This window comes from Callorhinus ursinus, unplaced genomic scaffold, assembly GCF_003265705.2.
Source record: "Callorhinus ursinus isolate GAN/ISIS: 27379988/994484 unplaced genomic scaffold, GSC_fseal_2.0 scaffold3, whole genome shotgun sequence".
NCBI lineage: Eukaryota > Metazoa > Chordata > Mammalia > Carnivora > Otariidae > Callorhinus > Callorhinus ursinus.
Genome location: NW_027397065.1, coordinates 93,308,373 through 93,333,207, shown reverse-complemented (window position 1 = coordinate 93,333,207; position 24,835 = coordinate 93,308,373). Strand labels below are relative to the sequence as shown.

Genomic DNA, 24,835 nt, shown 5'->3' with positions numbered 1-24,835 from the left:
CCTCGAGCCCAGCACAGATGTGGAGCGGGGGGAAGCAAGCTCTGGGCGTCTCTGGGCCTGGGGTCCTCGCATTAACAGTGAAGGGCTGATCTCACTGGTGCTGAGGTGTCACAACAAGCAGTAAAGCCTCTTCTAGAAAATGGATCTCCCGATACACTGTCCAGTGCCTTTTCCAGTGAACCACACAGCCTTGCAGACATGTGGTGCTCTAGGGTGAACAGGGTTATGATGGGTACGGTAAAAGTGCTTCATTGTTTGCAAACTACCACTTTTGCAAAAATAGATGTCTTTCCCTTATTCTCCATGAAGAACCCTAAGTTAAGTTAACGTGAAGTTGTGCCTTTTCCTCTCTGAGTCTGTGAGTGTCCTGTTTGGAAACAAGCTTCATTTAGAAGGGCTTTTCCTGGGTGCCAGGTCCTTGCCACATGGGCCTGCCCTGGGTCCTCACCCTTCAGGGTTAAGTAGAGGACCCCAGCTGAGCTGTCCAGGTGAAGGGGGAGCACCTGGTTACTTGAAAAGGTTCATGACTTAAGGGAAAGTTTTGATGGCTAATCCTGTTCCATCTCCATCTGTGTCTCAGCAGTGGCCAGCAACATGGCAGACAGGCACCCGAGGTTTTCACTTCGCTGTTGATGGGAATAAGAGGTCTTCTGCTAAAGTTTCAGATTCAGTAAGTTTGCAACTTTTTGTTTCCTTATAAATGATATCTTTGGCTTAGAGGAGTAATGATCTATACCAGTTTTCAGTATATTGGAATAATACACAGTTCCTATTTAAAGGAAAATATTCTCATTCCAATGATGCTCCAGTTATTTTTAGTATATAGTACTTAATTGTGGTACAGATAAAAGCACAATCATCAGCACTTCTTGCTTGTACTTCATAGGTATCTATAAACCAGAGTAAAAATTAAGTCAGAGCAGCAAAATAATAAATAACAGATGAACGTTATTTAGTGATGGATAACATAGGACCATGAAGCCATTCATGTGTAGGCTCTTTGTGTTTACTGGTCCCATTCCGTTCTCTGCCCAAGACACATTTGTTTACAAGTTCTTTTCTCATTCCTCACAGTAGTTACTGAATGCTAGTTGGCACCTTCTCAATCAAACACAAACATGGTCCTAAAGCAGGGTTCCAGTCCTCAGTGCTGAGGTGGTTGCACAGATGGACTGGAAATGTGCTTACCTAAATGAAACACCATATTAACATTGTCATAAGAAACTTGCTGATCACAGGTGGAGAGTCACGATCTACACTGTGTTATGAACTTAGATTCGTATAAGCATAACCTATGTATATATTGCTATAAACATAAAAAGATAAAGAATATACTTGAATAGAAAAGCCATATTTAGAACTAACATTCTGATTTGTGTTGCTTTCCTTTGCTTCTGCAGTTCTTTGCTTTGAGACTGTACCTCTTAAGCATTTCACCTCCTGGTGGGTTTCCTAGGTGCTAGGACGAGTGCTCTCCTTTTGGCAACTCTGTGTTGGCCCTGTCGATGTGGGCTGCCCCTGCCATACACCATGTGGGGCCCCACAGGGTGGAGGCCCTTCTTTGCTGCAGCTGCTCTTGTGTTGCTCCTTCCGTTTCTCTGAGCTCTTGAGCTGCACCCACAGTCCCTGGTTGACAGGTGAATTGTTCCTTTCCAGATTTCTACGCAATACCCAGTAGTGGACCATGAGTTTGATGCAGTGGTGGTAGGCGCTGGAGGGGCAGGCTTGCGAGCTGCATTTGGCCTTTCCGAGGCTGGATTTAACACAGCCTGCGTCACAAAGCTCTTTCCTACCAGATCACACACCGTTGCGGCCCAGGTAAGAGAAGGGGGCTCCCTTAGTGGTTTTGGTACCTGCGCAGCAGTGCGGTCTCCTGCCACAGGTCTCCTTCCCACCACACTCCAGCCACGTTTGTCTCTTTCTGCTCTTTGCACCCATTTGCTCACTCAGCTTGGGGGTCTGTGCCCACACTGCCACCACCCCCACTGCCAGAGCCACTTCTGGGGCCTCTTACACTCTTTTCTGCTGCAGTCACACTCAGGTCTTCTCTGAGCACCCACCTAGACCCCCTGCCCACATCACGGTTTGTCTTCACTGTACTCTTCCCAATCCGAAATGAGCATCTCTGGGCTTGCTGCCGTTGGCCCCGGATCTTGTGTTTACTGCCGCAGCCTCGGTGTGGGCCTTGTTAAATATGATGGTGATGGGCATGAATGTGTAGGCCTTTAAATGCTCAGAATTTAGGGAAGAAGATAAAAGTAAGGTGAAATGTTACACAGGGATTTTATAATTTTGTTTTCTTCCTTGGCATACTGTAGGTAGTACCCTGGTTGAGTATTCCAAAATCGTACTGGACTGTTTTTTCCGGTATTTGGAACACATTTCCTTATAGAGATAGCAGAGTATATGGTGATTTTCCAGGAATCAGTAAAAGCCACTCTAATTACTGCTGTAGCCTGTATTCAGTGTCCAGCAACATTCTTCAGGCACTTAATTGCGCAGATAACTTTGTCCTCAAACGATGTTTTGTACACTGAAAAAATAAATAATATATACTTTTGGAGAATTCATTGTCTAAAAGGAAAAAATGGATGTAGACGTAATTATAAATAATGTAAAATAATAGGGTGTTCAGATAATGCAATATTAATACAATAAAAAGAGTAAGAAATGGATAGCTTAGCTTGATTGCAGATTCTGGAGAAAATAGGTTTAATTGGGGGAAGGATAAGACAGGTGGGGCCTGGAGAGTCTAAAGTGTGCTTCTGCAGGGGCGCCTGGCTGGCTTTGTTATAGAACATGAGCCCCACGTTGGATATAGAGATTACTTTAAAAAAAATTGTACTTCTAGGGATTCTGGAAAGACTAGCTGTCTGTGCCCCTGTTTTTTACTAATAGTAGCAGTAAATAGCATCTGTGCATGCACCGGGCCAAGTATTTTGTGTTATTTTGAACTAGGTTGTCTCTATTCTGCTACTACTCTGGTACTTCACATTTTTAATCAGGATTGTGTTTGGGTTTACAATTGAAGGGGTTGGAGGAGGAAGTAATCTGGTAACTTTTGCTGCCTGTCTGTTACAGGATTCCTGGCTCTGTGCTAGGGATTCCTTTCCTGGGAACTAAACATAATGGGAAATTGAGGCTCAGTAGCACCAAGTGGGAAAAGAGTTCCCACGTGGGTTGCTTGACTCAGAAGCTGTGACTGAGGAACAGTTGGAAAACAGAGGGGGAAGTTCTGTGTGCCTATACTTGTGAAAAAGAGAGGAGTACTCCAGTTTTAAGTTGGAGAGGGAAAGTGCGAGCATTATGTTTGTCCCCGTACTGCCGTGTTCTGTGACTCTGAGTTCACAGTTCATTCCTTGACCGTAAACACTTCTTGTCTTTAACACATTCCCATAAATACCACTGAGAACATTTTGTCATAAAGTTATCCCAGATAGACTTACTGAGTACCTTTTATGTGCCAGGTTGGGAAGTGTTGAGTGTTGCACATATAACCTCACTTAACCCTCCAGACAACTCTTAGGTAAGGAGACTGAAGCTGAGGGAGGTCCTGTAACCGGACTACAGTCAGGTCCCTTACAGACATGTCAAAGCAGTTGGCTTTCGGGCGCCTGGGTGGCTCAGTTGGTTAAGCAACTGCCTTCGGCTCAGGTCATGATCCTGGAGTCCCGGGATCGAGTCCCGCATCGGGCTCCCTGCTTGGCGAGGGGCCTGCTTCTCCCTCTAACCCTCCCCCCTCTCATGTACTCTCTCTCTCTCTCTCTCTCTCTCTCTCTCTCTCTCTCTCTCTCATTCTCTCATTCTCACTCTCTCAAAATAAATAAGTAAATCTTAAAAAGAAAAGAAAAAGCAGTTGGCTTTCTCTGAACCCAATTCTGGGATGGGGGCAAAGGATGAGCCTGGAAGATGCCACTGGGTCTCCTCCTTGTAGCTTATAAGGTTGCTCTGTTTGCAGGGAGGGATCAATGCTGCTCTGGGGAACATGGAGGAAGACAACTGGAGATGGCACTTCTACGACACTGTGAAGGGCTCCGACTGGCTGGGGGACCAGGATGCCATCCACTACATGACGGAGCAGGCTCCTGCTTCCGTGGTAGAGGTAGTACCCTCACATGGTCTGTTTCTAATACAAAAGAGAGGTTGAGGCAGATGTGGTCAGCTCAAAGAACGCTAACGAGTGGATGGGACAAGGGAAATCTTTTCTGTCATTAACCATTCAGTTCATTTAATAGCGAAGTTTTTCTTTTCCAAAGTATTCAAATTTTCATAGAATGTATGGGTTTGGGGTTTGCAGGCTTATGTTGAAATTGTTTAGTGTACAGTAGCCATGAATGTCTTGATTCCTTCAAAGTACCAGGTGTTCGTTTTTATATTTCACAGCTGGAAAATTACGGCATGCCATTTAGCAGAACTGAAGATGGGAGGATTTACCAGCGTGCTTTTGGCGGTCAGAGCCTCAAGTTTGGGAAAGGCGGGCAGGCCCACCGGTGCTGCTGTGTGGCGGACCGCACTGGCCACTCACTGCTGCACACGTTGTATGGAAGGGTGAGGCCGCGCTGGGTGACAGGACACGGTCTGGTTAGGCCAGGCGTATGGTGATGAGCTGGAAACAGGCTGCCCTGGGGACAGGTCAGAATGTCAGCGTGTCAGCTCCGGGGTCGCTTAATAAACAGCAGAGGAACTTGGTAGGATGTGTATAGTAATTGTTAATTTGGAAGTATCCATTTTAGAAAATTAAACTAATCATCATTACATACTATATTTAAACTTGCAATCTGCCACACTGCAAGTGTAAGAAGAGATTAAGTATTTTATGACTCAGCACCTCTGAGTTCCTGAACTGATTGATTTGTTTTAATACTTAACTGTTCAAACTGGACTAAGATTCGGGGGACAGGAGTTACTGGATAATCGGGGCCTACTTTGGCATAGCCAAATAATATTCTGAATAACACTGATTCAGAATAGTCAGTTTTCTGAACTCTTCCTTTCAGATGGGGACAAAGTATTGATTTACAAATGTAAGGCACATCTTCTCTGGCTGAGTGCATTGACAGATGTGTGACAGGATCTGCCCATCCTGCAGAATTGTGTGTCATGTGGGAGAGCTGACAGTTTTGTGAGGGTCCTTTACTTTCACTAATCAGCTACATTGTCTTCTCCTTAATGTTCTGATCATACAACTAAGAGAGGGCTGCCTTTTGTCTTGTTGCCCAACATCATCAGCATGAGCTGAATGAACTCTGACTTCTTTTGCAACCTGGTATTCTCCTAGGGTTTACGCTGTGCATTTGTTACACGCCAGATCAGGGCTTTTAACCTGTTTACGTGAGCAGTATTGCTGAAATGTCAATTTAACACCCTAAATGCAGTTGAAACTGTGGATTCCTGTTTTTCTTTCATGTTTTTTAGTCTCTGCGATATGATACCAGCTATTTTGTAGAGTATTTTGCCTTGGATCTCTTGATGGAAAATGGGGAATGTCGTGGTGTTATTGCACTATGCATAGAAGATGGGTCCATCCATCGCATAAGAGCCAAGAACACTGTTGTAGCTACCGGGTAGGAGTCTAACTTGTATTTAATTTCTCTGTAGGGAAGTTGGGTCTCAGTTTCTTCTAATAAAAATGGAGGCACTGTGGAATAGTGGTTTAGTCACAGGCAGTGACCTATTCCCAGCTGCATAATAAGCTTTGCCATCCTCAGTTCTGTATCTTTGAAATCACAGCAGCTGCCTCAGGTGGGTGAGGAAGTATCTGTCCTCACTTTGCACCTGGGCAGACCCTTGATGAAACGGGTCTGGAGCATCATATGATATTTTCCGGACTAACCTCTCTTTTGCTTTAGTGGGTACTGTGTTTATACTGACTTTCTGGGGTAGTTTGTTCACATGATGAAAATAAGTAAATTCCATTTCATACACTGTCAGTTATTTTAAGCCTTTAAAAGCATGAATCCATAGACATTAGAAACTTTAGTATTAATGTAGCATGTGCTTATCAGGGGAGTCACTCAGCACAAAAGTGCACTAAGGTACAAATGAGAGTGTCTTCCCTGTCCCTCGGGCGCCCAGATGGACAGCACCTGTGACAGTGCTGCTGGGCTGCTCTCTCCTCTCTGGTGCCACTAGAAAGGCAGACCTGATGGTTCCCTGTGCACCACCATCCTGTCTCTGCTGGCCTGTCTGTTTTCCAGAGGCTACGGGCGCACCTACTTCAGCTGCACATCTGCCCACACCAGCACCGGTGACGGCACCGCCATGGTCACCAGGGCAGGCCTTCCCTGCCAGGACTTGGAGTTCGTTCAGTTCCACCCCACAGGTAGGACGGGACCACTTTCATGGGGTCCAGGCTCTTCATGGCTTTTGAGCCCTCCACACCTCTTGATGCTCCTCTGCACCTCCATGCAGTGGCATGTTCTCAGAGCCCAGCTTGTCATTTGGTCAGGAGATTTTTTTCCCCGTTTCCCCCAAGGCAGTTTAGGGCACCAACTTAACTATCTCTTGCTTTGGAGGTACCTGCTCCAGTCATAAAGCCGTGACTGTTAGCGTCCCTTTCCCTGACTTGGTTGTCAGCTCCAAGAGGCAGGGGCAGGTATGGCTGTGTTCACAGTGCCTGGCACACAGTAGGACCTTGTCAGTATTTACTGAGTGACTGTCCTGACAGCTGGGGGGGATGCTGTTGACCAGAGTTATGGCATGGGCAGATTTCAGTGTTGTAGGGAGAAGAGCAGGCTGTCACAGTAGGAGAGAATCAAGTTGGGACGAACTGTGGCAGACAGGACCCCCTGAGGTGTTGATGACTGCCCGGTCATGGGCAGATTGAGCCCATCTTGGGTCCTCAGATGGTTGAGTGTGCAAATGTGGGGTTCAGAAGGGAGGTCTACCCTGGGGGTGCGGGTTTGAGAGAGTTTGTTATCCAGAAATGAATCAGAGAGAGAGATCTGCCTCTTGGGAGGGATGACTCTCATTCTGGACGCTTTTCTGACTTGTCAACTGAGGGACACCACACCTGGTGGCAGTAGCCGACCACCTTGCTAAAGAATCTGACCTTTTTTTTTTCTCTTTGCTCTGTCAGTCTATTTTTTCTGATCCCCTGGCAGGGATGAAAAATAAAAAAATGTTTTAGGTAGTTTTTATTTTTTTAAATATTTATTATTTATCTGAGTGAGTGACAGCATGAGTCGGGGGATGGGCAGAGGAAGAGGGAGAATCTCAAACTGACTCCCTGCCGAGCACACACAAAGCGCAACCTGGGGCTCAATCCCATGACCCCGAGATTGTGACCTGAGCCGAAACCAAGAGTCAGACGCTCAACCAACTGAGCCACCCAGGCACCCCTTAATTACTGTTTTTAACTAGTAAAATGAGGGGCACCTGGGTCGCCCAGTCGTTAAGTGTCTGCCTTCCGCTCAGGTCACCCTATGGCCCAGGGTCCTGGGATCGAGCCCCACATTGGGCTCCCTGCTCCGCGGGAAGCCTGCTTCTCCCTCTGCCACTCCCCCTGCTTGTGCTCCCTCTCTCGCTGTGTCTCTCTCTGTCAAAAAAATAATTAAAATCTTAAAAAAAAAAAACTAATAAAATGAGACTTCTGAATTCCCCCTGTAACTTGAGAGCTCAGTTTCTTAGGCTTCCTTTTCAGTATACGAGAAATAAAGCGCTGGAAGAAACACCATTGAAACCAGGAAACTACAGGCAAATGAAATGCAGGACTCTTAACTCTTCTGGTGTGCTGATGAAAGTGTTAGCTTTCAGATGACATTAACAGATGTCAACATGACAAACATATGTTTGTTTCCCTGTTAAAATTCCAAGTGCTTGGCATTCCCTGTTTTCATTATGTTGAGGGACAGTGAGATTAAGGGCACAGACCTGCCTTGTTGCCTGGTATGCATTTGGTTCTGCCTTCCCAGCTGCAGGACATTGACAGGTTCCTCAGTTGTCATTGCTCATCTCTGAAAATGGGGATATTTGCTGGGGTCGTTAGAAAACTTAGAATTGTACACAGCAAGTACAATATAAGTATGAGCCGTGATAATTATTGCTGTGGTTCTTACCAGTGACTTATTTATTTTTTTAAGACTTTATTAAAGGGGCACCTGGGTGGCTCAGTTGGTTAAGTGTCCGCCTTCAGCTCAGGTCATGATCCCAATGTCCTGGGATCAAGCCCCACATCCGGCTCTCTGCTCAGTGGGAGCCTGCTTCTTCCTCTGCCGCTCCCTCTGCTTGTACTCTCTATCAAATAAATAAATAAAATCTTTAAAAAAAAAGATTTTATTAGCGCGCGTGCATAAGCCGGGGGAAGGGCAGAGGGAGAGGGAGAAGCAGATTCCCCACTTAGCAGAGAGCACGACACAGAGCTCAGTCCCAGGACCCTGAGATCGTGACCCAAGCTGAAGGCAGACGCTTAACTGACAGAGCCACCCAAGCGCCCTGTTACCAGTGACTTTAAAAAAATAAGAACTTTCCAAGCTGAATTTTTCCTATCTTGTCACAATTTCATGGCACAAAACGATGCTCTAAAATGAAAACAAAACCTGAGATGTTTAACGTGTGCTTGGTTGTGTTGAAAGTTTAAACACAGTTGTCATACTCAGCCAAGCTACATCATCACCACAGCAGCTGAGCTTTCCCCTTACTGCTGCTTTGTCAGTGCTTTTTGTTATCAGAACTTCCTACTCTTCTTTAATCTTTCCTTTGTCTTATTCTCTTGTGAGCACATTGCCACATTATTCTCACTGAGCTCAGTGCCCTTTGCAAAACCTTTTCCTTTCCCCTAAAATGTCTTGAAAAAAATTTGCATTTGAAATATAGACCTAGCAGTTGTTAGGTTATAAACATCTAATTAATTGGGTTCTTTGCAGGTATATATGGTGCTGGTTGTCTCATTACGGAAGGATGCCGTGGAGAGGGAGGCATTCTCATTAACAGTCAAGGCGAAAGGTTCATGGAGCGATATGCCCCGGTTGCAAAGGACCTGGCGTCCAGAGACGTTGTGTCTCGGTCCATGACTCTGGAAATCCGTGAAGGAAGGTCTGTGTGATCATCTCCAAAGGTGTCTCAGCGCACATGCACACACGCACCCCTCCTTTCTCTTTTTGGTGGGTGCTGTTCATGTCTGCGTTCTAACATGGGCTGGTGTGACTTGGGTGTGAGTTTCAGCACCCCGTCCCACGCTACCCCACCGAACTCTGTAGGCTGCGTCCAGTTACCTGCTGCCCTGTGACTGGCAGTTTATGATACTGCTCTAAAGACCAGCATTTTGGGGAGTTTGGCTGAGTGTTGTGATAGAGACAGACGCGCCTGCAACCTGAAGTTAGCATGTGGACCTTTGATGCTGTTTCGGGACCTTCAGGGTGCGGGCTCTTGGGCATTGAAGCATTGTTAGCTGTTCACTGCCAGCGCTGCCTTACTGTGCTGATGCTGGTCAAATCTTTGGTGTTACAACCTCTAGACACTTTATATTTGCAGTATTTATATTGAAAGGACTTCCTAATGCATTTATCAAGGAAAACGCATTGTGACTTCCCACAAGAGTGGCGTGTGAGCCCAGTGAGGGAAGGATGTCTGTCCATGTTCTGGCTGTGTCCCAGCATGTGGAGTCTACCCTGGCACATAGTAGGTGCTCAGAAAAGACGTGAAGAATGGATAACCACAAGTGAGGGGAAATTTTGTACAGCATCGTGGAACTTGATATGCTCCAATGACTTTGTGGTCTCACATTTTCTGTATTTACCTTTCTTTGCCTCACACCATGATGTCCTTTTCCACCAGAGGCTGTGGCCCTGAGAAAGATCACGTCTACCTGCAGTTGCACCACCTACCCCCCGAGCAGCTGGCCATACGCCTGCCTGGCATTTCAGAGACGGCCATGATCTTCGCAGGCGTGGATGTCACCAAGGAGCCGATCCCTGTCCTTCCCACTGTGCATTATAACATGGGTGGTATTCCCACCAACTACAAGGGCCAGGTGACCAAGCCCGGACCCTTCCGCGGTGGGGAGGAGGGTAGGAACGATGGGCCCACCTCACAGTTGTCCCTTGTGAGCTCAGAAGACATGTTTTCCTCAGAAAGCACTGAGTTGCTGTTGGAGGGCACAGTGGGGCTCGGACACATTCTAGTATTTGCATTCACTCCGTAATAACGAGCAGTCACTGGTAACTTACTGATCCCTCCGTAGTACACAGTCGTAGATGCAATATCATTTGCAGCTTTTCCGTTTATAATTTATTTTCTTATATGATCTCTTGTTACTTTCACGGTGCCCTTGTAATTCGTATTCTCTTTACAACAAATACTTTCAAGTGGTTTGCAGTCTACCCAGAGCTTTTTGGTTCGTGATTTTTTCTGGCCTCTCCTCTGGCAAGGTGGCAGGGGATCGCCTTCTCACTTTATAGACAAATGATATGCCATATTCCCTTCCCTTCATCTGAATCCAGAGTCAGAGTATGGAAGTGAGGGGTTCAGTCAGAGGTGGTGAGTGAGGTTTCTAATGAGCCGTAGATGTGGGATTGAAATCACAGGTGCTGCCGTGGGGGTCCTTGGACCTGTCTCTGCCTGGGGTGGCCGAGTATCCAGGCGCACACTCAGAGGGTTCCCTGTAGACGAGAACAGATCCAGTCCTTACCTGCCCTCCTTCCTCTGAACCTGCATGCAGACGCCCCAATACTGGGAAGCAGGGCTGTGCAGATTGTGCTCCTGAAGTCTTCTGTCTTCTTCCACAGGTCCTGAGGCATGTGAACGGCCAGGATCAGATCGTATCCGGCCTATATGCCTGTGGGGAGGCCGCCTGCGCCTCGGTGCATGGTGCCAACCGTCTCGGGGCAAACTCGCTCTTGGACCTGGTCGTCTTTGGCCGGGCATGTGCTCTGAGCATTGCAGAGTCCTGCAGACCTGGTATGTGTTTTCTTCAAGTAGCCAGGCTGTCGGGAGGTGAGAGATTACCATGTCTTGATTTGTAATTGGAAATTTGCTTAGTGATCATGGAGGGGTAGTCTGTTTTTCCCCCCTATAAGTGAGGAAACAGCGTGATTCAGAGATTTATATGGTGACAGACTGAGACTAGACACAGGCTGGGTGAGGATCTTAACAGTTTAGAGAGTAACCTGGTTTTGGTCAGATTTTGTTTTGTAGTCATTATGTTCTCCTTAGGAAAGTCACCATGAAGGAGTTGTTTTTTGTTTTTTGTTCTTTATTTTATTATGTTAGTCACCATATAATACATCGTTAGTTTTTGAGGTAGTGTTCCATGACTCCTTGTTTGCCTGTAACACCCAGTGCTCCATGCAGTACGTGCCCTTCTTAATACCCGTCACCAGGCTAACCCATCCCCCCACCCCAAGGAGCTGTTTTGAGAGGAAGTTTATCCCATAGTGCTTGCTCGTTATAAATTATTTGCAATGAAATATTTTAAACAGTAGGTATGAGCATGTATAAGTTCTCAGTAGTTATGGAAAAGTAATTGAGGTTGTTCTAAAAGATACATATAAATAATCTGTTAAAGCAGAACATAATGCACACAAAACAAAGGATTGGGTCACAGCTCTCCCTACAGTGACACCGTGGTTTTCAGTCAGTGATTGTGTTGTTCTAGTAACTTAAAGTAATTTGCTGAGGAAAAAATGCTATGTGCTGGAAGCGCGACTCTCACTATGGACAGGACACTTACTGTTGCTCTGAGCTCCCACAGGGTCTCCGTGTAAGTTACCGTGGCCATTTGCTCAGAACAACAGGGGAGATGAGACACTGTTCCCGAGGGGAAGGTGGTGGGAATCCCTGGGCCCCTGTCCTTCCCCTTATGCTTCACTAGTGGTAACCGTTTAGTCTCAGTTCTGCTGTTTTTATTGAATGTATTTTGTATGGATTTTAAGTTGGCGGAAGTCTTACTATCCTCCTAGTTAAACCCAGCCCTCAGTATAACATGCCACACTCCCCGTTACATCTGCAGTTTGCAGATACATGTAACGAAAAGGACAGTTCATTTTCAGACACCTTCTCCCTGCGCTGACTACAAGTCCAGGCTGATAGGCAGAGCTGGGGCCCTGTCCCCATCTTGGCTACAAAAAGGGTCAAAACCACCTTGTCTGACACCAGACCTAGTGCTCATTCCATTGTACTGGTGAAGCCTGAAATCAAATCTCAGAGCAAAGCAGGAAATTGGAGGTTCCCTTTCTTTGAAAATGAGAAAAAGGAAGTTTTGTAAAAATATCTTGTACTTTTATATCTGAAAGGTCAATGCACATGGTAAAAAAATTTTAAGTCAGCGATAAAAAAAGGAACGAACTACTTGTACGTGCAACAACACGAATGGATATCAGATGTATTAGGTTGTATGATCCGGGCTCAAGAGGCTACATACATCTCATTTTATTTGTATAACATAATGGAAGAGACAAAACTAGAGAACGAGGTGGTCACCATCCTAATCATGGTGGGCCTTGTGCAACTCTCGCAAAATGTGCAAAACGACACCAAAAATGATATTATACCTTAATTATATTTTAACTTTCAAAAACAAAAACAAGGGAGAGAAGAGCACTGCTACATCCTCCCAAATGTTGGATTTTTTTTTTTTAAGATTTTATTTATTTATTTGACAGAGAGATAGCACAAGTAGGCAGAGCGGCAGGCGGAGGGAGAGGGAGAAGCAGGCTCTCCGCAGAGCAGGGAGCCCGACGCGGGGCTCAGCCCCAGGATCCCGGGGTCATGACCTGAGCCGAAGGCAGCCGCTTAACCGACTGAGCCACCCAGGTGCCCCAAATGTTGAATATTTTAAACATTTTGTACCCTAATTATGTATCCTATTCTGTACCTTAATTATGATGGTTACAGGAATCCATATATGTGTTGAAATTTGTAGAACTGTGCACCTAAAGAAAAATAATTTTGGGGCGCCTGGGTGTCTCAGTTGGTTAAGTGACTGCCTTCGGCTCAGGTCATGATCCTGGAGTCCCGGGATCGAGTCCCACATCAGGCTCCCTGCTCAGCAGGGAGTCTGCTTCTCCCTCTGACCCTCTTCCCTCTCGTGCTCTCTATCTCTCATTCTCTCTCTCTTAAATAAATAAAATCTTTAAAAAAATTAAAAATCTGACTTCTATTAAAAAAAAAAATTTTGGTAAATGACCACTTTTTAACTTTTAATTCATTTTTAAGTAGGCTCCACATTGTGGAGCCCAACACAGGGCCTGAACTCATGACCTTGAGATCAAGACCTGAGCTGAGACCAAGAATCACATGCGTAACCAACCAAGCCACCCAGGAGCCCCAAATGATCCCTTTTTTAAAAATCGTTACAAACAAAAGCAGAGGAATCCGCAGCTGGCCTAGAAGAGCTGGGGTGGGTCTCATGAAAGACCGGTGCCCGCCCTCCTTGCAGAGAGTGGCTGTGAGCAATCCTACTTTACCTGCAAACCTTTGTTTCCTCATTTCATACCCTCTGCCCATATTATACCCATTGAGGAAAATATATTCTAAAACGTGGCAATTAAAAACAAACAAACAACCTTTAAAATTTTTCGAAACATTTATCTTTTTAGAAAAGTCAGAAAAAAAATAGGTTTAGGTAAGCAGATGCAAGGGTCCGAATCAGCAGGAGACTTCTAAACATGCCTGGCCAGGCCCTCCCTCATCCCTGAATGAGGACCACCATTGGTAGTGGTAGGGCATGTTGGCAGAATTGTTGGAAACTGCTCACTGTTGTGAAGGTGCCAGTTTTCCCTTCAATAGAGTAATAATGCAAGGTTTCTTTGCATAAATCTGATTTTTAAACTTAGGAATGGTTTCTGTTTTGTTCAGAGATTTCTTACTGGATACGTACTCCTTGCCAGAAATTTTGTCTTTATGTTTATTCTTTGGTCCCTAGTCCATATGTGGTTTCTTAGGTATACGGTAGTCCAGGTGGAATATCAGCTCAGTTTGTGTACGTTTCCCAAACTCCATTAAATTCTAGCTTTTTGTCTGTGTTTTTTAAGGAGATAAAGTTCCCCCAATTAAACCAAATGCTGGGGAAGAGTCTGTCATGAATCTTGACAAATTGAGATTTGCTGATGGAAGCATAAGAACATCAGAACTACGACTCAACATGCAAAAGGTAAGCACGTGCACACGTTCTGGAGTGAGCAGACTGGTGTGTCCATACCCCTGTGTCAGGCTCGGGGTGAACAGCAAAAGGACACCTTCCACACACAAGGCCGGAGATAGCAGCCCAGGGCAGAAACTGCAATTCTCTTATACGCCCCAGGGTGTTTGCATGTGGCTTCCTTCCTCAGACCCTCTCTGCCTTCATGTGTATGTCAAAGCCTGAAGGGGGAGGGACAGTGAAAGGTCTGAGAAGCTCAGTTCCCAGCTGGGAGCTTTCTTGTAGCAGGCTTCCTAAAAGCCCAGCACATCTCATTGCCAAGAAATTAATCCCACTATCACACCCAGCCTCCAACAGCTTTGGGAAATGTCTTTAAACTGGGCCCATTGAAGCCTCTAAATAAAATCAGGATGAGAGGGGAATGTGGGTGGTGGGTAGAAATGGTAATCTGTACACTGGTTGTTGTCAGGATGTATTTTCCTTCTAGATCATCACATCTGATGGAATGTTCTCTGAGGGTGAAAACATGTCATGTTCCACATGTGACTGTGGAGCCTGAGGTCTGTAGTCTGACTAAAGACCTGAATTTTAATTTTATTCAATTTCAGTTTAATGTAAAGCACTACATGTGGCTACTGCATTGGATAACGCAGGGTTAGATCCATAAAAATAGTATGTAAAACAGCTAGGGACCCATCAGATTCTTCTAATACAGGGATTCTTGGTCCACAAATGAGCTCTCTATCAAGTTGAAATCATGTACAAGAATTCCTGTGTGGAGGCATATTCCAAAAAGAAGCCCCTTGTTTTAGTCATATTCTGAAAGGGGTCCAGTGGCACAGACTCTTCACCATCAAAAATAAAAAGTTGCATACTGCGACTTTTATAGGACTGTGTGGTTCTGTGTTTGGGGAGACTGGGCTTCAGGGAGGCTTCCTGGAAAGGTAAGGCAAATAGCATGAATGATGGACAGATGTATAGCCAAGAGGTACTGTGCAGGACTTTTATAGGGTTTTGATATCAGGAGTTGGAGGCCAGCTGTGACAGACGTAATCACTGCACTGGATAGTAGGAGCTTCAGTTTGGGTGTGGAAATGGTGAATCCATGAGGTATTTTGAAATAGGAAATCCTAGAGGCATTCCCACCAAGTAAGGCACATAACAGATCTTTGACTTAGGATGGGGTTACATCCTGATGAAGGTTGAAAGTGGTATAAGTCATAAATGCATTTAATACACCTCTAACTTACTGAACATCTGCTTAGCTGACCTTAAACGTGCTCAGAACACTTGTTAGTAGGAGAGAAAACTCATCCAATACAAAGCCTGTTTTATGATCGAGTGTTGACCGTCTCATGTAATTTATTGAGTACTGTCCTGGAAGTGGAAAACAGAATGATTGCGCGAGTGCAGATGGTTGTTGACCTTCGGGGTCCTGGGGCTGAGTGGGAGCTATGGTTGCTGCCACTGCCCAGCATCAGGAGAGTGTGCCTTTCTGCACATCGCTAGCCTGGAAAAAGATGAAAATTTAAAATACGGTTTCTCCGAAGGCAGATCACTTTTGCATCATTGTAAGGCTCAAAAATAATGAATCAAACCGTTATCGGTAAGGGACCGCCTGAATTGTCATCTGCTGTGTGCAGGCAGTGTTCTAGATGCCCCAGTCGTCTGAACAAAATCTTGCCTTGGAATGCACATGTGAGTTGGGGGACTAATTTTTCTGCTAATGTCCAGCTGATACAGTAAGATAGAAAAGAAATGAGGTATGTATTGAAAAGGAGTAGACAAAAGTATCATTACTTACAGATATAATTAAAAATCTCAAGACAGTAAGTAAAAAACTAGTAAAAACAAGAATGAAGTAAGATATCTGTATAAAAGATTCATCAGTAGCTTTCCAGTATGCCTGCAGGAATCCACTTGAAAATTACTTCATTCACAGTACAGCCAAAAGGATAAAATGCCTTGAATAAACGTAACCCTAAAGAGTAGGAAAGCATGAGCACTAAAGAATGCAATAAAAGAATGTTTTAATTAACATTTACTAGGTTCTAAGATAGTTCTTTCCATTTGCTTGTACTGAAAGACCAGGACATTTGATGGTGTGCATATCATTCTGGGGCACGTGGGTGGTTAAGTGTCTGCCTTCGGCTCAGGTCATAATCCCAGGGTCCTGGGATCGAGCCCCGCATCGGGCTCCCTGCTCCGCGGGAAGCCTGCTTCTCCCTCTCCTGCTCCCCCTGCTTGTGTTCCCTCTCTCTGTCAAATAAATAAAATCTTAAAAAACAACAACAACCCATAGGAGGTGGTGTTTCCTTGGGAATTCAGAGGTGGTGCCCTGATACCTTTCTGCCACCATTCAGTATATCACGCCTCAGAAGTTGTTTGCTTGGAATCACAGAACCTGGCCGAGTTCCACAAATTGCCTTCCCTAAATGCAAAATGTTCCACTTGAACTAATGTATGTGGATTTAAGACACATACTTAATGGGACCATAGAAACATTTTTTTAAAACCTTTAATCAAAACTGCATTTTAACATCAATTTATGATGAAACTCTCAATGAGGCAAGTATAGAGGGAAGTTACCTCAATGTAATAAAGGCCATACATGACAAGTCCACAGCTAATGTTATACTCAGTGGTGGAAAGCTTTCACCACAGGAACAAGACAGGGATGTTCACCCTCACCACTTTGTTCAACAGCACTGGAAGTCCTGGTTAGAGCAGTCGGGCAGGAAAGAGAAATAAAGGCATCCAAAATGGAAAGGAAGAAGTAAAAGTCACTGTTTACAGATGTATCAGATCACATATGACAGACTCCACCAAAAAAACTTAGAACTACTAAGTGAATTCAGTAAAGCTGACAGATACAAAATCGATACATACAAATCTGTTGTCTCTGTTACAGAAATACTGAATGCTCAAAGAAAATAATCCCATTTACAATTGCATCAAAAAGAATAAAATACCTAGGAATAAATTTAAACGAGGGGAAAAAATCTGTACACTGAAGATTGTAAAACATTAATGAATAAAGTTGAAGACATACATAGGTGGAAAGATATTCTGTACTCCTGGATTGGAAGAATCAATATTTTTAAAATTTCCATATCACCAAAGCAATCCCCAGACTCGGTGCAATCATTGTTAGAATTCCAATGGCATTTTTTTACAGAAATAGAAGAAACAATTTTAAAATTAGTATGGAACCACAAAAGACGCTGAATAGCCAAAGAAATCCTGAATAGCCAAAGCAATCCTGAGAGAGAAAACTGGAGGCATAGCTCTTTCCCTGATTTCAAACTATATTACAAAGGAATAGTAATCCAAACAGGTATTGGCCTAAAAACAGACCTGTGGATCAATGGAATAGAATCAAGCTCATAAATAAACCCATGTATATATGGTTAATTAATTTACAACAAAAGAGCCAAGAATATACAATGGGAAAAGAACAGTCTCTCTAATGATGTTGGAAAAAATGAACAGCCACATGCTGACACCACACACAACACTGACTCAAAACGGATTAAAGGCTTGAATATAAGACCTGAAACCATAAAACTAGAAGAAAACACAGATGGTAAGGACCTTAATAATGGTCTTGGCTGTGAGTTTTTGGATTTGACACCAAGAGCAAAGGCAACAAAAGTAAAAATAAACTGCTGGGACCACAGCAAACTTAAAAAACTTATGCAGAACAAAGGAAACCCAACAAAATGAAAAGGCAGCCTGTAGAGTAGGAGGAAATATTTGCAAGTCATACATCTGATAAGGGACTAATATCCCAAAATATATAAAGAACTCCTACAACTCCGTAGCATAAAAACAATCTAAGAAATGGACAGAGGATCTGAACATTTTTCCAAAGAAAACAGAGGTGGCAGACATGTGAAAAGATGCTCAACATCACCACTCATCAGGGAAATGCTAATCAGAAACATACCTTCACACCCATCAGAAATGATTAGTATCAAAAAGACCAGAAACACAAACGTTGGCAAGAATGTGGAGAAAGGGGAACCCTCATGCCCTGTTGGTGGGAATGCAAATTGGTGCAGCCACTGTGGAAGACAGTATGGAGGTTCCCCCCAAAATTAAAAATAGAGGGGCGCCTGGGTGGCTCAGTCGTTAAGCGTCTGCCTTCAGCTCAGGTCATGATCCCAGGGTCCTGGGATTGAGCCCTGCATCGGGCTCCCTGCTCGGCGGGAAGCCTGCTTCTCCCTCTCCCACACCCCCTGCTTGTGTTCCTGCTCTGGCTATCTCTCTCTGTCAAATAAATAAATAAAATCTTAAAAAAAAATTAAAAATAGAACTGTATGATCCAGCAATTCCACTTCTGTGTATTTATCCAAAGGAAATGAAAACGCTAATTCCAAAAGATATATGTATCCCATGTCTATTTCAGTATTATTTACCAGAGTCAAGATATGAAAATAACCTAGATGTCTATTGGATGAATGGATAATGAAGATGTGCGTATATGTTCTATATACTTTATATGGTGTATATTTTATATGTGTATAAACATTATCATTGAGGCATAAAAAAGAATGAAATTTTCTATTTGTGACAACATGGGTGGGTCTAGAGGGCATTATGCTCAGTGAAATAAAGACAAAGACAAGTATCTTATGATTCCACTTATATGTAGAATCTTAAAAAACAAGAAACTGAGCTCATAGATACAGAGAACAGATTGACGGTTGCCAGAGATGGGGAGTGGGTGAAAGGAGACAAAAGGTACAAGCTTCCAATTAAAAATAAGTAAGTCCTGGGGCTTGTAATGTACAGCCTGGTAATTACACTTCATTACATATTTGAAAGTTGCTAAGAGAGTAGATCTTAAAAGTGCCCATGAACAAACTTTACTTTAAAATTCAGAGTAATGGCACCTGCCTGGCCCAGTCAGTAGAACACACAACTTTGATCTTAAGGTTGTATGTTTAAGCCCCATTTGGGCATAGAGCTTACTTAAAGAATGAAGTAGAATTCAGAGTCATAGATTCAATCTGAATTTCATAGTTTTTAAATTTGATTTATATAAATATTTTATAAAAAATGAAATGCAGGGGTACCTGGCTGGCTCAGTTGGTGGAGTAGGGTTGTGAGTTTGAGCCCCACATTGGGTGTAGAGAACTTCAAAATAAAATCTTCAAAAGTAAAAGTGAAATGTGTAAGAAAAAATCTAAAGGGTTTATCAGTTTTAGGCATGGCTTCTTCATACTAGTTGAAGATTTACAGATGATATTTTGTGTTACAGTCGATGCAAAATCATGCTGCAGTGTTCCGGGTGGGAAGTGTGTTACAGGAAGGCTGTGAGAAAATCAGCCAGCTCTATGGAGACCTAAAACATCTGAAGACGTTTGACCGAGGTAAGCAGTTCCATGGGCCTCTGCATACAGTTGGGGTTCCTCAGAGCCCTGTCTGTGCCACTTAGTGCTGCCTTATCCCCATCCTTGCTGTTTGTGTCGAAACTGGCAAGCCCACAGTCACAGCCTGGAGGACCCATCTGACTGGATCCTGTCTCTCATTGGTGCCTTGTGTGTCCCCAGGAATGGTCTGGAACACTGACCTGGTGGAGACGCTGGAGCTGCAGAACCTGATGCTCTGTGCACTTCAGACCATTTACGGAGCAGAGGCCCGGAAGGAGTCTCGTGGTGCTCATGCCAGGGAAGATTACAGGGTGCGTCTTGACAACACATCCTGTGTACACATCATGTTTTCTGTCCACTGGCATTGCTCAGTCCCTAACCCTGCACTTTCTGTACATTTCACTCCATTTTCCCAAAAGCAAATTGAAAAAAGTATTTTTTCCCCTGATAACTTTCATACTTTGGTATCACTGTGTTTAGCACCAGCATGACCTTTTTCTTGCTTCAGATCGGCATCTGCCGCTGCCAGTAGCAGCACCTCCAAGGAGAACACACCGGATTGTTACCAGGTCAAAGATTAGTGTGCAGTCTGAGTACTGTTGCCAGAAAATGCTAAAATGATGAGTAACTTATTGAGACCTGACCTCATCTTGGTCTGATTTTTTTTTTTTAGATTTTATTTGTTTGAGAGAGAGCATGTACGCGAACATGAGTGGGGCAGGGGGTGGTGAGGGGAAGAACAGAGGCAGAGGGAGAAGCAGACTCCTCGCTGAGCAGCAGGGAGCCCGACGTGGGACTCAATCCCAGAACCCTGAGATATGACCTGAGCCGAAGGCAGACGCTTAACCAACTGAGCCACCCAGGCGTCCCTAAATAACCTGATTTTCAGGCAGAGTATAGTTCAATTTCTTTCATAACAGAGCATTCAGCGTATGACAGGAAAACATTGAGGAAATGGGCACTTGAGGGCAAACACAAGTTCAGGATGGAGGAGCATCAGTCTGGCCTGAGCCACTTTCCAGACAGGCTTTGGTTCAGCAACATGTGGTGTTGCTGGTGGCAGCCTCCCCAGTCAGCTGGACATGGCGAATGGGGAAAGTGGCTACAGCAAGAGGATTAGATTACCTGTCACCGGCTGGAGCTAGATTAGATTAAGATTATTAAGCACATTCATCACCTGCACTGAGGACTAGAAACTTCTCCAGACTGTGGGTTGGTCGGCAGTTTGTGTGGCTGAGGTGAATGAGTTTTCATTCAGTCACAGCAGATAGGCAGGGGGAAGCTGCTCCCGCTAGGAGAGCTCACCCTTCGGTATGTGTTTAGACATAAGGGAAAGTGCTACAGCCCCACTTGATCCCAGGTGAGAGGCCTGCCTCTGCCCACCTCCCTGCTCGCCTCACTCAGCAGAAACAGTTCGAATCTTTTCATTTGTATTTTATTTTTATTTATTTTTTTAGAAAGCATCTTTTTTTACACTTTTGTGTTTTTGTTTTTATTTTTTAAAGATTTTATTTATTTGAGAGAGAGAGAATGAGAGATAGCACGAGAGGGAAGAGGGTCAGAGGGAGAAGCAGACTCCCTGCCGAGCAGGGAGCCCGATTTGGGACTTGATGCCGGGACTCCAGGATCATGACCTGAGCCAAAGGCAGTCGCTTAACCGACTGAGCTACCCAGGCGCCCTGTGTTTTTATTTTTTATTTATCTTTTTTAATTTAAATTTTAGGTAGTTGGCATACAGTGCAATATTGGTTTCTGGAGTAGAATTCAGTGATTCATCACTTTACATACAACACCCAGTGCTCATCACAAGTGTCATCCTTAATACCCATCACCCACCTGGCCCATCCGCCACTCACCTCCCTGTGTCATCCCTCAGTTTGTTGTTATTTTTAGATTTTATTTTTAAGTAGTCTCTGCCCCCAACATGGGGCTGAAACTCACAACCCCATGCTCCACTGCTGAGCCAGCCAGGTGCCCCTGGTTTTTACTTTAAGTGGCTCTTGTATGTCTTACCCGTTACCGTGTGTAGGATACCCCTTAATAGTATTCAGCTTCTTTTTAAGACTTTTTGAGCAAAATTTAATATAATTGCTAAAATTGAAACATTTAAATGAAAAAAGCTGAAAGAAGAACTTGAAGTCTCCCAGAATATGAGCAAAAAGAAAAGTGATGAACTTTAAGTGTGTAAAAGATCAGCCTAATTTCTGCAGCCACCCTCCCAGTAGTTGTAGCAACGGACCTCTGGGCTCACAGTGCAGCTGCAGACCTACTGTCTAGCTCTGTGGCCTCACTGGGTCCTGCCCTTGTCGGGACCTGTGCTGTGGAGGCCCTGGAATGAAGGAACGGCCTACCCGTGAGCCCCAGGATGGATGGGCACTCCGGAGGACTGACTGCTGGCAAATGTATCACGGGTCTCATCTCTCCATTCCACCTGCATTTGGGACTTACTTGCACTGTGTTTCATACTGTGTGTTTTTTTTAGGTCAGATATACACAGAATGGTTTTTCATTAGGAATTGTAAAAGGGAAGGGACGTGGGTTGAAAAATGGACTAGGAATGTCCCAGCTCTCTGTGAACAAGGTCTGTTTGGGACAGTGGATACCTCCTCATTGAGTGGGATCTAGAGGGATTCATATCAGACTAGTCTTTCGTGTATCATTTTAATGAGTTTGCTATGTTTTCCAGTTATATTGCCCTGTTAGAGAAAAAAGAAATTTGAAGTGTAATAGTTAATGGCATTTTCTGAAATAAACTTAACTTTCTCTGGCTTCAGGAGCGGATTGATGAGTATGATTACTCCAGGCCCATCCAGGGGCAGCAGAAGAAGCCATTTGAGGAGCACTGGAGGAAGCACACCCTTTCCTATGTTGATGTCAAGACTGGGAAGGTATGTGGGGAGTGTGTTCTGCTCACGTATGCACTGATAAATACGCTATCCCATACACTCTGGAGTTCAGCATATGATGGACTAGGAGAAGCAACATGGATTTAAGTTGACTGTTGACAGATTTGAGACACCACTGAAAAGGACACTCAGGCTTCTTCCTGGAAACAGAATCCAACGTGGGCGAGTAGTTTAGAAGGACTGGCCTTCCACAGCTTTAGCACCCCGCAAGGAGTGCGCATCCAGGCCTTGGTGGCAGGGGAGGGAATGATGATTCTGAAGCCTATTGAGAGTGAGGTTGGGGCGTAGGGGTGGGACAGGGAAACACTCCTTTTTTCCCATTGGCTGGACCACCGGGAAGCAGCCTCAGGGAACCCCAGGGTATGCTCTGCAGCCTGAAGCATCGGCCTGGATACAGAGCAAGCAGAGGAGGGGGTGAGGTGGGCAGAGTCCTAGGAATAGCCCGCTTAGATTGTAGTAGAGGCTCACAGTCTTAATCCACCAAAGCATAATTCACCCTTTTGGCATTTCTGCTGAGCATTAAGAATCAGAAATAAGACATAAAGTGTTTACCCTTAAGCTTTTCAGGCTTATGTAAGGGATAGTCTTAATCATTTATGTGAGTCTACAGAAATAATGTTGTGCTCTCTTACCATCACTTAATACAGAGAGCCTAGTGTGTCTCTTTCAGGTAGGCAGTAACTTTTACAATTTTGAATGAAGTCTATTTTCTGACAGTGTATAGAAATCAGACTTTTCTCTCGGTACAGTCCTATTTTTAGTAATGTTCAAGGCTTTTTACAATTATAAAAGAAATACATGCTCATTTTAGAAAGTCTAGAAAGTACAAAAATAAAGAAAATTAATGTTTGTAAGCTCACCAGTCAGAGATAGCCTTCATTATCATTCTGAAATATTTCCTTCAGGTTTTGCATGTATGTGCATACACTTTTCCTTGTGTGTATGTATATAAATACAAGTAGAAAAAACTGTAAATATATACTTTAAACATAAAGAATGACAGTGTATGCAGGGTTTCACTTCTTGAGCATTTGTGTAAAGCATCAAGAACTTAATACATTGTTATTTTAATTGCTGTATTTCATTACATGGATTTACCATAATTTACATGGCTGGTCCCCTGTTATGCATTTAGATCATTTTTGAGTTTGTTACTAAAAAATACTCCAGTGAATACTTGTGTTTTTAAGTTCCTGAAATAGTCTGCAAATAACTTTTACAGCTAATTTTTCAGAAAAGCCCAGGGGAATGCTGTTTGTATGTTTTTCTACAAATTTTGCTTAACTTACTGTCGATTCTTCTTTTTAAGGTTTCGTTGCAATACAGACCAGTGATCGACAAAACTCTAAATGAGGCTGACTGTGCCACAGTCCCTCCAGCCATTCGCTCCTACTGATGAGACCAGAGTTGACGAACTTTTGTAATTATGTATAATAGCTCGTGCATGTGTTCATATCATAATTCTCTTTTTAAAATCCTGTAGTCAAGTGAATAAGGAGTGCCATTTGAATAGATCATCTGCCCGGTGGCCAGAAGCTTGCCAGTAATGAACAGCCAGGAAGTGTGAATGAAGCTTACCTTTATCCTTTGCTTCATTCTTGTGAAATAGTAAAACTGGGCATGATTCTTAAATAAAACATAAATTACAAGCTTCTATTTCCAAGTCCATTGAAGAGCTTATACTGTTTGATTTGAGGCGTGTTCGTTGACCTAAAACATCGAAATCCAGAAATTTTATCATCTATATTAAGTAAAAATGAACTTTGGTGTTGACAGCACATGAAGAAAACAAACATTTCCTTCTTGTTCTTACTAAGTAAATGGTTTAATATGTGAACATGTGTCCTGAAGTATTTAAATAGCCAGATATTAAAGGAAACAGCTGAGGTGTAAATGGGTTTCTTCCTTCCCTGCTTGCTTTCAGGTGCTACTCGGGGTCCCTTTCCTACTTAGTGCTTGTCTCAGGGCTGGCTTCCATAGAATCCAGTCCACGACAGTTAGGGTCATTGATTTTGCTGTTTCTCAGTTTTAGGGATTGTCTGGTAAATATGTAAAAACATTTACATATCTTCAGAGTCTGTTGTATTTGGAACTATCCTCTCCCCGCTCCCCTCCATAGCAACCACTTTAGTTATCTTCCTAGTGAGTGTTCTAAGAGAAAAAGAAAGCAAATCTGTATTTGCATTATTGTGTACACCTTGTCTACATATCTGGAGGTCATTCCTTATCATCAGTGAGTCTTCCTTCTTTTGGTTGCATGAATGTACCTTACCCTCCATTGGTGGACATTTATGTTCTTTCTAGTATTACAGATGCCACAATGAGTAACTTTGTGTGTGAAGTCCTTTTCTTTGAGGTGAGGTCCTAGAAGTGGAATTGCTGGGTCCAGGGCGCCTGGGTGGCTCAGTCGTTAAGCATCTCCCTTTGGCTCAGGTCATGGTCCCGGGGTCCTGGGATCGAACCTCGCATTGGGC

The 24,835-nt window shown here is 43.9% G+C and overlaps 1 protein-coding gene across 2 annotated transcripts in view; it reads left to right on the top strand.

Annotated features, from left to right (window-relative positions):
- SDHA (succinate dehydrogenase complex flavoprotein subunit A) overlaps positions 1-24,198 on the top strand; it is a 30,215-nt gene extending 6,017 nt beyond the window's left edge. Inside the window, exons 2-15 of one of the 2 annotated variants that reach the window (XM_025867520.2) lie at positions 581-670; positions 1,657-1,818; positions 3,959-4,102; positions 4,384-4,548; positions 5,416-5,564; positions 6,198-6,322; positions 8,865-9,033; positions 9,775-9,970; positions 10,725-10,896; positions 13,971-14,089; positions 19,344-19,455; positions 19,636-19,766; positions 22,230-22,343; positions 23,671-24,198. In XM_025867520.2, the coding sequence (XP_025723305.1) occupies positions 581-670; positions 1,657-1,818; positions 3,959-4,102; positions 4,384-4,548; positions 5,416-5,564; positions 6,198-6,322; positions 8,865-9,033; positions 9,775-9,970; positions 10,725-10,896; positions 13,971-14,089; positions 19,344-19,455; positions 19,636-19,766; positions 22,230-22,343; positions 23,671-23,757 (1,935 nt within the window). In that variant the 3' untranslated portion in view covers positions 23,758-24,198. The remainder of the gene's footprint in view (positions 1-580; positions 671-1,656; positions 1,819-3,958; positions 4,103-4,383; positions 4,549-5,415; positions 5,565-6,197; positions 6,323-8,864; positions 9,034-9,774; positions 9,971-10,724; positions 10,897-13,970; positions 14,090-19,343; positions 19,456-19,635; positions 19,767-22,229; positions 22,344-23,670) is intronic. The other variant, XM_025867521.2, reaches the window with a different exon arrangement.
- The last annotated feature ends 637 nt before the right edge of the window (positions 24,199-24,835 follow it).